The following is a 15794-nucleotide window of genomic DNA, read 5'->3' on the forward strand; positions in this document are numbered from 1 at the left end:
TGTCGTTAAAAAGTGATTAATCCACTTATAGACAATTTGTTTGCCAAAAGTGATCAATTGAATTGCAATATAGGCAATTTATTGCCAAGAAAAACGTGTTTAATTAAGGCTATTTAGCCACAATTATTGATTAATTGGACTTAAGCCGGACTGTTCGAAATAAAGGCGATTATACCATAGTTATTAATTGACCAGATACTTTAGCCAATATTGTCGGATTTAGGCTTTAATACCACGATTATTAATTAACCGGATATTTAAGCTTAATCATATTTGATTGAGGCAGTTTATTTGCCTAATTGATGACATGAATGCATTTATGCAGTTGTAGAGTTAGGAGTAGAAGAGAAATATGCATGAAGTGCTAAAATTAAATGAGCAGAGTTTCGTTTATTTACTTGAGTTAATCGGCGACCGCTTCTTAGCTTCAGCTTGAAAAACTCCGGATTAATATTAATTAATTTAATTTAATTTAAGTGGCCAAGTATCACAACAGCAGAGTAATAAAAAGCCTATACTAAAATGCAGAAAAGCAGTAAAAGAATCGCAAGGAGCGTAGGGGAGAAGGAGCGTCCATCAACACAGACTGAGTGAGTAAAACTGAGTGCCCGGGGCTGATTTTATAGGCAAAAATCGGGCTGGAGGGCGGCCGCCGCCGCCGTATCCTGTCCACTCGCTAGTCTTACGTTCCAACGGCTTTTTCGGGAGTTCCGTACCTCCAAAAAATATTCCAGGACCAGTTCCGTGATCCTCGTAATTTTCCGGACATTTTACGTACCATATTGGCATACTTTCGGTGAACTTTCCGAATAGCCTCCGGTCCAACCGGACTGTTTGCAGTCCCGAAAAATAGGCTTTTTGAGCCTCAAAATTTGAGTATTCACAAGCTCAAGTTATTCCTTCTTACGGCATGAGTGTATTTCTGTTACCTATGGCTATTTGTGATGACCTTCAAAAAATTATTAATAGATTTTGGTGGGGTTTGAAGGAGGGAGGTAGTAGAAGTCTCCATTGGTGGTCTTGGGATAGGATGTGTGGGAAGAAGATGGAAGGGGGGATGGGCTTTAAAGATCTCCATAGTTTTAATTTAGCTATGCTTGGGAAGCAAGGTTGGAGGTTGCTTACCCAAAACAATACTCTTTTTTATAAGATTTTCAAAGCTAAATATTTTCCTTATGGGAATTTTCTAGAGGCTCAGCTAGGGAGAAGTCCTAGTTTCATTTTGAATAGTATTGTGTCTACTCATGGATTGTTAAAATGTGGGGTTAGATGGAGAGTAGGTAATGGTGAGGACATCAGTATAGTGAAAGACACTTGGCTGCCGAGAGATGAGAATTTTTTTTTTTGTGAATAATGAATTTGGGTGGATCGATGAAAATTTGAAAGTGTGTGAGCTTGTTAAAAACAGACAAAGAGTATAGGACATTGAGAAGCTTCTTTTGCTTTTCCATCCGAGGGATGTTGAAACGATTCTAAAAATCCCACTAAGTTTGTTTAATAGGCAGGATCATATTATTTGGCATTTTGATAAAAAGGGGTGTTATTCGGTCAAGAGTGGCTATGATGTGGCTTTGAGGGTAGGGGGCAGGGGGGTTGATGGTGTGGGAGGAGAGTGGTGGAAATCTTTGTGGAGCTTAAATGTCCCCCCAAAAGTTAAAGATTTTATGTGGAGAGCTTTGAGGGGTATTCTTCCTTCTAAAGAAAGGCTACGTAGGAGGGGGGTTAACATTGATGTGAGATGCTCCATTGGATTCCTCCATTTTAAAGACCATTTATTTTCATCCATATCCAAGCCCCAAAACTGTATCTCCCCAGTAAAATTAATCACAACCCTTATACTATTATAAATCGAGGGTGCACTTGAAGTTTTGTTGAATAACAAGTTGTGTACTGCATAAGGTAGTTCATCAGAATGAAAAAATTCACCTGAAACCCCACTTCTCCAATGAGCGATATAGCCATTTCGATTGATGATGAGTTGATTCACATCTTCTTGATATCGCTTCAATGTGAAGTTTCCAGGTTTTGGATCAATTTGACTCGCCCATGAGGTCAGCGTAAGGTTGTCGTGCATCTTCATACCCGAAATAAATGTATCAGTTGGTTGTTCAAAGCTTTGCCATATATTCACTTTCGACTGGTTCCTCAAAACCAAGTTTCCAGAATCCATGAGCTTCGCGTCCAGATGGAATTTTGGATTTGAAGGTCCATCAAGATTTGTGTGCCAGTAAAGTTTTCCAGATTTATCCAATACCTTAAGATCGCCATAATCTACAGAAAAAACTCCACCAGTTTCTGTAAGTGGGGAATCTCCATTGGCAACCCACACAACTGTTGTTGGATATGTTTTATAATACCAGATTCCCACATATCTTCGATTATCAGAACTTCCTGCAGGAGTAAAGAACCCCAGTTCAAATCTTTTTCCGGATGAAACAAGAGTTTCTCCATCTCTAAGCCCATTGCGCTCTGAGATAATATCCCTACCGAAGGAATGAAGAACTGAAGAACACAATATCAATATACCAAATATGATAGTAATAGCTAGCATCTTATCCATTGATTTCAAGATGATTATTCATTGTCTTAGCTATCATCAAGAGGTGAAAGAAAGGATTCAAATAATTAAGGAGATATCTACCATACAGGAAGGAAAAGTGTGGGCAATGAGTTCAAGTCAAACAGAGTTCAAGTCAATGGTTAAAGCAACGCTCAGCCTAATGAGTTGCTATGATTCCAGTGTTCAAGCAACTAGACATGTGATAGTTTAAAACATAAATTTACTTCATATGTTTGTCTATTCGCTTTCTGTAATTATACTTCAACTTTAACCATTTACAGTTTCATAAATTAAATTTAACAATTCCCTGTAGAATTGTATATGTTGAGAGTAATCTCATGTCATTTTATTAAATTGTCCAAAAAATAGACCTTTCAATCTGAGAATGGAATAGTCAGATCCCTGATTCTTCGGACAACAAAGTAATAACAAGAACTTCTGTCACTATGCCATTGTTGGAATTGTTCGAAGACTTCAGTCATCTGGTATTGGCCAAAAATCAAAAAGTTACAAGCTTTATAATAACGGAGATAGTTATAAATTTAATTTCTCAACCTTTAAAATATCATATCTCTTCTCCAAAAAAAAAAAAAAAAAAAAAAATTGCAATCAATTATCTGAACCCTATAAAATTTTATAATTAATTGCCTTTAAGTCTTGTCCAGCTTGAATGGAAAAATTTACTTTTTTTGTGGCTCCGTATATTGATCAAACTAATGAAATTAAAGATTTTTATTGAAATGAGGATATTTTAACCATATAAATAAAAAAGTCATAGTTTCGTTAGTATGATCCGGGTCATAGACCGAGTCTACGCAAGTAATTTACAGCGCAAAATTTGTATAGTTGGGCATGAGCCCACACCACCAATAAAAAAAGAGTTTGAGTTGATATTACGGTGAAAATCGAATTGCCGCAACGAGATAACCCATAACATAGATCTGTTGTTATGGATCAGGGTATGCTTCCGCTTATTGTCTATTTCTATCAAACAAATTCTATGAATAATAGATCTAGGCTATATTAAAGATTATTCAATAGTATAAACACAGACACTAGCTATTATTAAAACTTATTATTAGAATGTAATTTAATTAAATTATTTATAATATTATATAATGTTTATACTAAAAATACATTTGATTATATAATATTACGTTCAATGAAGAACTTTAATTTAACTTAGCAATTTTCAAACCTGCTTTTAACTCGTATGAATTCAAAGCATGCTTATTTAATTAGAATTTCAAATATTAAATAAAAGGTATTCTTAAAATAAATATTTTAAAGTGAAATAAGATTATTTTGAAGTTTTGAACTATAATTGTTGTAGAAATATTGAGATATGAAAAACGTTTAAAGAACTTCTGTTTCTTAATTGGTTTACGAGATATATGAAATATTTGCAAGCTAAAATCTTGAAATTGTCAAACGAAAAATTTGTTAATTTATTGGATAAAAATGAATATATATTAGTAATATGCAGATATAAAATTATTACCAACTGTAATCAAAATTGCCAACCAAGCGTGGCCTAAGTCCAAGACAACAAAAAAGCAGCTGCCCGGCTCAGATCTAGGAATGAAAGCGGGGCGGGTAGCCGCGGATTTTAAGCTACCCGCTATTCAGATTTTAAGCTAATCGTACCCATATTCATTTAAAATTTTATTATCCATATTCCTTTTAAACCTGTTTAAATATCTATTTAAGTACCCGTATCTGAAACTGTTTAAATTTTTATTATCCATACCCGTTTAAAATACCGTTATATGGTAGGGTACCCGCGAATTTAAATTATTTAAATCTAAACTTATTTAAAATACAATTTTTACTAATAATGGATAGGATACCCGTGGGTACCCGGATAACAGGTAGAGGTTACCAAGGTAACGGGTATCGAGTATTAGGTATCCAAAGACCTATACTCGTACACTGCCTGTATCCATAACGGGTAGTAATTTCACTATCCGTATCCATCCCAAACCCATTTATAACTATCCATATCCTCTTTAAATGGATCGGAGCGGACAGATACCCTAAAATACCCGCACTGGTTCCATCCCTACTCAGACCCTAGCTACCAAGCAATCTAAAGTCAGTATCAAAATGAGCTATTAGACAAGTGCTACTCTACAAATAATACGTACTATGTAAAAAAGTCAATATTCATAATCAACCGTCCATATACAGTCTTCCAAACTTCTATATAAAGAAGCATATGTCCTGTGTTAAAGGTACATTGATAACTAGGTGAAAGCTCGTGTATGGCGCATATTGCTTTATTATTATTTTTTAAAGGATTGTTTTATTAGTATATTATAATTTATACTTCATAAATTGCATTTACTAATAAATTAACAAAAAATAAAAAAAAATCTCTTAATTAGTGTGAACCAATAAATTTATTTTTATAGGTGTGAACCAATAAATATAGTCATACATATAAAGTTTTAAAAATGAAAAACTAAATTAAGAGTCTTGTTTAATAATTTCTTCTAAAAATATAAAATCTAGAATATATATACACATGGAACAATGACCATATTTTGCATTCATGATCACTTCATTCAACGATTTGAGAAATTCAGCCGATCCAGCAAGGTTAGGTTTATACATCAAAAAAATTAAATCGTTTAACATCACCACAATCAAAGGAAACGATTTTGCCTTTGAAGATAGAAGAAAAGATAGAATATATTAATTCCGACCAGCTTCTTAATAATGTTGTAAATGTGAAAATTTATATTAGTATCAACTTAGCACATATGGAACCTTTCTTTTCTACTCGAAGCTATACTGAAAAATAGAAAGAGTTCATACTGATATAAATTTTTGAGTACTAATAATTAATAAAGGCAACAAAGAACACTAAAAAAAAATAAATTGATGGGTGCATTCTAAACAAATCGATGTTTAAACAACGATACAAATCGAGATTTTAAAAAAATAAGAATCGCAGCTTTAAAGTCAAATGGAACAATTTTAAGCATATAACTGCAAATCATGCATAATTTTGATTCAATATCATTGCCGGGTAGGAATGATGACGGAAGTGAAAAACTCTTCTTGGAAATACTATTGAGTCTGATTAGGAGTGTGATAATTGATGCTTACTTGTGATAAGATAATTGGATTGTGAATGTAAGCAAAAATATATGTAGTACACTACCTGAAGCACTATACAAAAGAAAGAAAAAAAAAAATCAACATACAACAAACTAACAAAAGAAAGAAAGCAAAGCAGTAACCATAACCCACTAACTATGATTATATATAGATATAGATATAGGTAAAAAATTAAAAATTTTCAAAAGCCAAATTATCTTTAAAAATTTTAAATTTTGAAAAAATGAAAATCAAATATCGAATAAAATAGAATAGTTGTTAAATTAGATTAGATTTCAATATATATTACTATTATCTAAATATTAATTTTAAAATTAAAAAAACATATAACCATCCAATCAAAATATAGAAAAATAAACAAAAATCCACAAATTCCAATTTAAAATTTTCAAAATTTTTTAAATTTTGAAAAAATGAAAATCAAATACGAAATAAAATAGAATACTTGTTAAATTATATTAGATTTCAAAATATATTGCTATTATCTAAATATTAATTTTAAAATTAAAATACATAAAACCATCCAATCAAAATATAAAAAAAATAAAGAAAAAATCTAAAACTTTTTCAATAAAAAATCTTCAAAATTTTTTAAAAAATGAAAATCAAATACCAAATAAAATAGAATTGTTGTTAAATTAGATTAGATTTCAAAATATATTGCTATTATCTAAATATTATAAATTAAAAAATTAAAAAAAAATAACCATCCAATCAAAACATAGAAGAATAAAAAAAATCAAAAATTTCTAAAAAAAGATAAAGTAGAATACTCAAATAATAGAGTGTCAAATCACATTATTTTGCTTTAGGATTATATATATATATAGCAGGAAAACCCTTAAATTTGCTAGGAGTTTTAGATGATAACCTTTTATTTGTATCAACGGAGGTGAAAGATATGAGGTTCTCAACAGCTTTCGGTCGGATAGATTGGCCAGAGAGTACAGATGCAAAAGTTTGACCAACCATCCCCTGAGGGGCCGCCGCCAGTGAGCTTGAAAGCAGAGCCGTGATTGAAGTTCTCAGTCGCTGCAAATCTTTCAGTGCATTTTCAATCTGATTTTTGAAATGGCTCTTGTTCACTTGAAAATCGTTGACTCCGCTCAGTAATGGTTGACACAAACTGTGACTCGGGCAATAATTTTTTTTTTCTGTTTTTTTTTTTTTTTTTTTTTTTTTTTGCCGGAGTTTGCTTGATCGATGTCGAAACCAAGTCTACTAGCCTTCAATTAGTCTCAATGGAATAAGTCGGTTATGACTGGCAGCAGCACTCACCAGATTCGGGCGCAGGAGGTGCTGCTTCAAGCGGCTGCGACTGGCGAAAGCTCATGTTGGTGCTGTCCTTGCTCGATCCAAAGCAGTGATGGTGCGATCTGGTGAGCAGGTACCCGTTCCTGGTGGTCGGAGGCACGCTGGAGTGAATGGCGCAACAGATCGAGGCTGCGATCAGCTGGCGCTGCGCGATTTGGCCGAGGAAGAAATAGAACAGCTGGTGGGGGGCTCGCCGCTGCTGCTGAAAGCGTAGGTCTACTGACCCTGGTGCGAATCCACTGCACTGCGTTCTCTGGAAGAAGCTCGCTTTGATTGGAAGACCTTCTATGCAGGCTTTAAAGAAGGCATTTGATCTTATTGGTTTTAAAGGAGAATTTACATTGGGTTTAATCTATTCGAAACATATTTTGATTAACTCTGTTCTTGAGGAGGATTTTCTCCGTTGTTGGCTTCGTCAGACTTGGTTTTTTAATGGATTTTCCATGTGTGTCTCCAAGTGGTCAGCCTCTTTTCGACCAGATGTCGATAGTTCTATTGCTCCTATCTGGGTTTCTCTTCCAGGGCTCCCCATTCATTTTTTTGACAAAGAGGCTTTATATTCTATTGTTGAATTAATTGGCAGGCCTTTGAAGGTAGATGCCTCTACTGCTTCGCTAGTTTGGCCTTCGGTTGCAATGGTGTGTGTAGAATTAGATATCTCTGCTGATTTACCTCAACGTATTTGGATTGGGAATGAAAATGTCGATTTTTTCCAAGCTATTGAATATGAGAATCTTCCTAAGTTTTGTTTATCATGCATGAAATTGGGTCATGACAACTCCACCTGTAGGATGGCTCAAAGCGATGTGCACGACTAATTTGTTGAGCCTGCTAAGAAAGCTATTGAATCCGCTCAAGTTTGGGTCCCCAAGAAACAGCCTACTTCGACAGAGTTTAAAAATCAGAATTCAAATCCTAAAATTGATCCAGTAGTTGTAGCAGGCCCTCCTCCTCTTCAAACTAGTTTTGATGATCAGAAGATATCCACTACGTCTGCTCCTTCTTCATCAATGATCACTTCTGATTTTCCAACAGAAAAAGTATTGCTGGACAATGTTCCTTTAATTCCGACTCCTGGTGCTGAAAAGGTCTCTTACCCATCTGATGTGGACCTTTGTGATGTTAATAATAAATTTTCTTCTTTGGGATATTTGTTAGAGGGAGATCGAACTGATTCAGATTTTTTAGCTAAAATCGATGATCTCAAAAAGGCAGGTTCAATGATTGCTGAAAAACTCTCCACTGGTAATGTAGATGGTAATCTTAATTTATCTTCCAGTTTGGGATTTATTAAAGTGACGAAGAAACAGCGTAATCGTAAAGTTAAAACAGCAATTGAGCTTCTCAAACCTACCCGACGTCAAAAGAAAACTCAAGCTTCCTTTGACTGCATTCGGCCCAATGAATATAATGAGCTGGAATCTTAGAGGTCTTCCCTCTTCTTATAATCGATTGATTCGGTCATATTTCTTTGCTTTTTGTGATTGAACCTATGGTTGGTGCTAGTAAAAATCTTTCTTATGCTTCTAAACTTGGATTTGACAATGTTTATTCGAGTGGCAATAACAAGATATGGATACTATGGAAAGATAGTTTTCTACAACTTTCTCATTTTATGGATGATATTCAAGTATTGAGTTGTTCTGCTTTTATTCGTTCTCTTTTGATTACCATTACTTTGTCTGCTGTGTATGGGTATCACTCACATGCACAAAGGAGTACTCTTTGGTCTCGACTTCTCAGATTGAGCCGTGCTACTGTTGGCCCTTGGGTAGTTGGGGGTGACTTTAATGCAATCAAATCTTTGGCGGATTATAAAGGTAACTCGACTCCTAATTTGCTTAGCATGCAAGACTTTGTTGATTCTTCTAATGATTGTGGTCTTATTGATGTTCCCTTTCATGGTTCCAAATTTACTTGGAATGGTATTCGCAGTAATGGTAGAGTGTGGGAGAGATTAGATCGGTTTTTGGTGAATAATGCTTTTTTCGACTGTTTTGATAATCTGAGTGTCAGACACTTGAATAGAGCTGCTTTGGATCATTCTTCTCTTCTGTTTATATGTAATAAGGCTGATTTCAATTTACCAAAAGCTTTTAAATTCCAACATATGTGGCTCACTCATCCTACTTTCCTTCCTATGGTTCGTGACACCTGGAATTTGAATTTCCATGGAGGGGGTATGCGAGGACTTTATTTTAAGTTGATTGCTTTGAAAAAGGCAATACGGGAATGGAACAAAAATACTTTTGGCAATATTTTTTATGCTATTCAGGAAGCGAAAAAGGAAGCGAAATTAGCCGAAGCTACTTTTGACTCAGCCCCTTCACCGAACAACAGGAAAGTCTGGCAGGATAAACAGTGTGACTTGATAAGAAAGCTTAAACTTGAGGAGACCTTCTGGAAACAAAAAGCTCATATTAAATGGCTCGCTGATGGTGACTCAAATACAAAATTTTTCTATAATTATGTGAAGTTGACCAGGAGGATTCATCGTATTTCTACTATCAAGACTGAAGACGGGGCATGGATTTCTAATCAAGCTGATATGGGTGCGGCAGCTGTCACTTATTTTTCTTCTCTCTTCAAGAGCAATGATTCTCAACAGAATTACCAACCACTATTGGCTTACTTACCATCCTTGGTTACAGAGGAGAATAACAAAAACCTCGAAAGATCCCCACCTGATGACGAGATCAAACAGGCTATCTGGCAGCTGGATCCTAATAGTGCTCCTGGTCCTGATGGTTTTGATGCAGATTCTACAGAGAGTGTTGGGAGATAATAAAGTGAGATGTGTGTAGTGCAATGAAGGAGTTTTTCTTGGGTTTGCCCATTCCGAAAGCCTTTGGAAGTGCTCAGATTATTCTTATTCCGAAAGTGGAAAACCCTTCTTCCTTTAACCAATATAGACCTATATGCCTTACAAATTTTATCAGCAAAATATGTACTCGCATCTTGGCAAATAGGGTCTCTCCTTTGCTAGACTCTTTGATTTCTAGGGAGCAAGTAGGTTTCATGAAGGGCCGCTCAATTCATACTCAGATTATGCTTGCTAATGAGATGATTCATGAGATTAACAGAGCATCGAGGGGTCACAATCTAGCCATCAAGTTGGATATGGCCAAAGCCTTTGACAGTGTGGATTGGAATTTTTTTAAAAGCAGTTCTGGTAAGATTCGGTTTCTCCACTTATGTGATTAATATTATTATGAGCAATCTTGCTTCTACCCGACTTTCTTTGCTTGTTAATGGGGTTCCTTACGGCTTCTTTCAACCGACAAGAGGAGTTAAACAGGGAGATCCTTTGTCACCGTATCTATTCATTTTAGCTTTTGAATGCTTTGCTCGGGGTCTCAATCATTTAATGGCTGCGGGAACAATTTCTCCTTATAAACTGGCGAGACATTGGACTATAGTTTCTCACCTTTCTTTTGCAGATGACTTGTTGATTTTTCTTAAAGGGGATGTCAGAAGCATTTCAAATCTCAAAAAATTTTTGCTCTCTTATCAGGAAGCTTCTTGGCAACTGATCAATTTCGAAAAAAGCTCTTTCTATTGTTCTCAGAAAGTCTCTCCGGACAAGGTATCTCGTCTTCAGGATGATTTAGGCATTAAAAGGAGGCCTTTTCCTTTCACGTATCTTGGTGCACCAATCTATCAAGGTATCAATAGGGCTCCCTACTGCAGTGGCATTTTGCAGAAAATCGAGTCAAAGCTCACGGGTTGGATCAAAAAGATCCTCTCTCCAGGTGGCCGTCTACTATTGATCAAGCATGTTCTAAATTCCATTCCTTTGCACATAATGGGAGCCATGGCGTTGCCCAAAAAAATATTGAGCTTATTGGCGCAAAAAATGGCTACTTTTTTTCTGGAGTAATGATGTGGATCATTCGAAATATCACTGGGTCAGTTATCGTGATATGTGTTTTCAGACTAAAGAAGGAGGGCTGGGGTTAAGATCTCTTAGCTCTTTACAGCAAGCCTATTCACTCAAAATCTGGTGGACTTATATGCAGAGGAACTCATTGTGGGCTAACTATATGTTCCAAAAATATCACCGGCAGGGAGAAATGCAATATCAACTCATCGACTCTTGCACTTGGAAACGAATTTGTCAAGTTCACTCTCTTGCTTATCCACTAGTTGATTTTACAGATAATAATGTGGTGTGGCGAGGAGAAAGGAATGGCAAATTTACTCTTGCTTCAGCCTACGATTGTGATAGAGAGAGCAAAGCTTCTTGCCTAACAAGCCCTGCTATTTGGGATTCATCTTTCCCGCTTAAGCTTTCCATTTTTACATGGAAACTCCTCAGGGAAGCTTTACCTTTACCGAGACGTCTTCAATTATTTGGGATATCCGTTGCCCATTCTGCTTCAAGTCGGAGACAACTGTGGACCATCTTTTTTATTTCTGCCCCATCATTGCCAAAATTTGGAATTATTTGGCTCTTTTTTCCTAGATACTCTTGAGCCTCAAAATTCTCTGCGGCAAGCGTTGATTTTTTGGTGGCTTTATAACAGACCAGATTCGGCTATGGGTAAGCTTAGGCGCTTGGTACCATAGGTAATTGTATGGTCTGTGTGGAAAATGTATTGCAAGTGTAATTGGGGTAATGAAGCTTGCTTTCCAGACCTCCTTATATAAGACATCAGTAGGGTGTTATTAAACTGGAGCATTGCTAATTCTGGTAAAAGATTTGCAATAACTTGGTCAGCAAAAACTGATTGCCACTTCATTTCGGCTTCTTTTGGCAAACAAAAATTAAAGCCAATGATTATTACTTGGATTCGGCCTAGGCAAGATTGCTATAAATTGAATATTGCTGCGTCTTTCAACAAATTTTCAGCAGTGGGTGGTGCTATCCTCCGAAACAGCCATGGTAACTTTGTTGCTGCCGCTTGTTTTACGCTTGCTGCTGGGACAGCTGATGATGCAGAGCTTGAAGCATTAATTTGGGGACTTTCCTGGAGCATTGATAATGAAATTTATCCCATCCAGGTGGAAATGAATTGTCAGGATCTAGTTGCTCGAGTTAATCGGGCACAATGGACTAGAGCAGGTCCTTCAATTTTGCTACGTGTTGCTGACCTATTGCATCTCCATTCCTCTTCCATTCATCACATACATCGTGAAGGAAACCGAGCGGCACAACTTTTGGCCACTCATCAAAGGCTACATCATTTTTCTCTCTCTTTTAGCTCTTTTAATTCTTTGCCTCATTTGATTAAAAGTATTGCATTATTGGAGGACATGGGGGACTTCATATTTGAGATATAAATAAATGAATCACTTTCATTAAATATATATATATATATATGTATATATTCCAATTAGCAACATAACTCTCCATAGCTTTCGCTAACTTAAGCATCAAAGTGACTGCCCTCATGACGTTCCAGCCTATCGTGTCACTTTCAATTGAGGTTGCTATTCACTGCCTGCATCCATACCCATGCATTTTACATCACTAGGTATCAATTGGCGTTGTCTTTCAGAAATTCTCTAACCAATTCCCTCAAAGATCCATAATCGATTATTTGACACATTCATCAAATAAAAACTAAAACCATGGTTGGAAGCCGAGATATTCAAAATAACAACCATCCCAAAAATTCTAGAAAAAAGAGAAACCACAATAAAAAGGACCTTCGCTCGAATGGAGTCTTGGAAGAAGATCATTAGAAAGAATCTGTGAATAATTTAGCACTTGAGTTAACTCAAGAGCAACTTGTTGAAATTGATAAAAATTTAAAAACAAAATTAGCAGAAGCTAGAGAAGAACTCTGAGGCCTTCAAGATAAGGGAATCAAAAATCCAAGCAAATCATCTACTAAGGAGAATAATTAAATTGAAGGCGAAAACACTAGAGAGATCAAAACTATGGAGCAAAGTCTCAGACAACAATCTATGAAGTAATTTCATTAGCTCAATCTAGAGCTTTTAAAAAGCAACAACTCGATTATAAGCAAAATGGGAATAGGTATGATGTCGGAGATAAATCTCCTCTGTCTCTCAAAATTCTCCTTCTTTTAATCCAACCCATTTTGTGATTAAATGATAATGCAATATGTGATTTTTTATTTTTCATCTTTGACAAGATTAATTAGTTCTTTGTCATTATCCTTTTTTTTTTCATTCAATTCATATTCTAATGAAGGGAAATAAATAGAAAAGGTGGCAAAGAATTATAACCAGAAAAGAACAAATTTTTTTATTATAAGCAAAGATGTTGTCCTTTGTGGCGATATCAGAATTAAAAGAAGGTCCTAAGAAATCTATTACAGACTCGATAGAAGAACTGGGGGAAGACTCAAAAGGCTTGGATTTTGACTCGGCTCTGACTCTAACTCAAAAGAAGGCGTGAACTTGGTTTAGAAGATAGCTAATCGACAAAGCTAGCATCATAGTAGCAATTGTTGGATAGATTTTGAGTAGGTTAAATAAAACAAATTGTTGGCTATATCAAAATTCAAAAAAGGTCCTAAGGGATCTATTACAGACTCAGTAGAAGACTTGGAGGAAGACTCAGCAAATTGGGTTCTAACTCTGGCTCAAAAGAAGGCTCGGATGTAGATTTAGAAGATAGCTCATCAGTAAAGCTAGCATCATAGTATCAATTATTGGACAGATTTTGAGTAGGTCGAATAAAGATTGTAGAGTCAGATTCCACTCATTCTCCAATCATGGAAACTTGTTCAAAGAGAGATTTTAAAAATTTGCAAACAAAGGAGAGATATGTTGTAGTGTGAATTCTTTTCCCTCTACTTTAAAATTTTTTTCTCCAATCTTATAGTCTTCTTGTAAGAATTTTCACTTATCAATACGATATGTAATCCTAATATAAAATCTAACAGGATGGAAACGTTGACAGATCATGCTATAGTTATTGAAAATATATCAATTTCCATTACAAAAGATCTGAAAGTTTTGCATCCATTATCGGATGAGTGTTACATTCATAGAGTACCCAAGGCATTGTGTCAGTTAAAAGAAGTTGCCTAGACACCTCAAGTGGTCTCCATCTATTTATTTCACCATGGCAAACCAGAACTAAAGATAATATACGAACATAAAACAATATATCTGAAAGAGTTTCTTCAACTCATCACTAATAGCGTAAATGTGAAGGAATATGTTGAATCCATAAAAGAGGCAAAGAAAAGGGTAAAAACATTATGCAAATCTTATGCAAAAACCAATCAATTTGATCATCAAGACTTTCTGAAGATGATACTAATATATTCTACCTCTGTGATTATGGTTTTGCTGAAATTTAATTACTCAAACTCCAATTTATCAACGACCTTATATACTTGAGACCATGGATGTCCCGTGATGTACGATATGCTTTGTTGTTGCTTGAAATCAACTTCCCTTCCTTATTCTTCAGGACTTGTACGATATATCTAGCATATCTGAGAAGCTTAAAATTGGGTTATCTATGATCAAGCTTGTTGGCTCCTTCAAAATCAAATGGGGTTATTGTGTGTCAAATGATGTATTGGAGAAACAATATTTCTTAGAGACAAAGCATCCACTAAACTTTCTAAGGATTTGTCAATACCTTGGGATATTAAAATAAAAAAGGCTGAATACATAAATTTACCCTTCACTTTGTTACTTCAACTTTCTGGCATCATCAACTTTTACTTTGACCCATCAAACACTTTAATTTATAAAATTAAACCTATTAAATATTTGAAGTTGTGAAATTATTTTATTGAACACTAGAATTTGCAAAAATTAGATTAATTAAACACTTATCAAGTAATTGAAAAATTTTAAAACATTATTCCCAAAGTTATGATAACTACATATCAAACACTATTTTACATATAAAAACCAAAAACTCTAAATAATTATATTGTTAGTGTTGAAAGATGTGAAATTCTATTAAAATTTTCAAGTGTAAGTGCATAATAGGTCATTCATAAAATTCAGAATGCCACAGGATTAATGTTACAAAATTTAAAAGTGAAATACTATCAAAATTTGCAAGTACAAGTGCATAATAGGTCATTCATAAAATTCAAAATCCGGCTAGTGTTACAGAGCTTTACCAAGCAGGAGTCAAATTTTGGTTGGGGTCAAGCAAAAACCTATTTGTTTTTGAGTTCAAAGATGGTGTTTTTTTTTTTTTTTTTTTTTTTTTTTTTTTGAAAAGAAATACCTCATAGAATTAATTTGAAATATAAAAAGATAACAGAAAATCCGGGATCGAATCCCATATTTGGAGATAAGCATATTTGTAGGACTCTCTAGCCAAAGAATAAGCCCCAATCCTAATCCATCTAACACTAATATTATATCAATGACTTAATAAAGCCTTACAATCCGAAATAACCAAACCTAATTCAGAAAAATCCTCCTGAAGAGAGTTCAAAGCTAAAACTAAACTCTGCGAATCGGTGTAAACACACTTTGTATCCATGAAGTGAACAATCGACCACCTTAAGCATTCACGAAGAGCTGGCACTTCTACAAGTAAAGGATCTCTATAACAGTCCAAAAAAACCAGAACAAGCTCTAAGAAACTTGCCCTCTGTGTCTTCAAGAATAAATCCATAACTTGCCATATGAAGATTATTGAAAATTGCTCCATCCACAAAAATTTGCCAACCACAGTTGTTGTTCCTAGGATCATGCGTAAGGACTCGAGTTGTCGAACTGTCGACCTAAGGCACGTTGGAAGATTGGCTCACATGATTAGGATAAGCACTTCTGGTAGTAGCGCTAGTACCAAACGAGTCAGCATGGGTTAGGGCACTGTAGGGGTAGCGTGCATAGG

General features: G+C 35.2%; 1 protein-coding gene across 1 annotated transcript; it reads right to left on the reverse strand.

The window, feature by feature from the left end:
* Window positions 1-1558: 1558 nt before the first annotated feature.
* LOC119370271 (G-type lectin S-receptor-like serine/threonine-protein kinase At4g03230) lies at window positions 1559-2560 on the reverse strand. Its single transcript, XM_037638024.2, has one exon. It carries the CDS (start codon window positions 2558-2560, stop codon window positions 1559-1561), a length of 1002 nt encoding a protein of 333 aa, XP_037493952.2.
* Between the last annotated feature and the right edge of the window lie 13234 nt (window positions 2561-15794).

The sequence above is a fragment of the Jatropha curcas genome, chromosome 3, assembly GCF_041381405.1.
Source record: "Jatropha curcas cultivar XTBG-Jc1 chromosome 3, XTBG_Jcur_1.0, whole genome shotgun sequence".
Lineage (NCBI taxonomy): Eukaryota > Viridiplantae > Streptophyta > Magnoliopsida > Malpighiales > Euphorbiaceae > Jatropha > Jatropha curcas.

What these genes read in the sequence shown, in the direction of transcription:
- LOC119370271 (XM_037638024.2), bottom strand. Translation starts at nt 2,560, where the DNA reads ATGGATAAGATGCTAGCTATTACTATCATATTTGGTATATTGATATTG.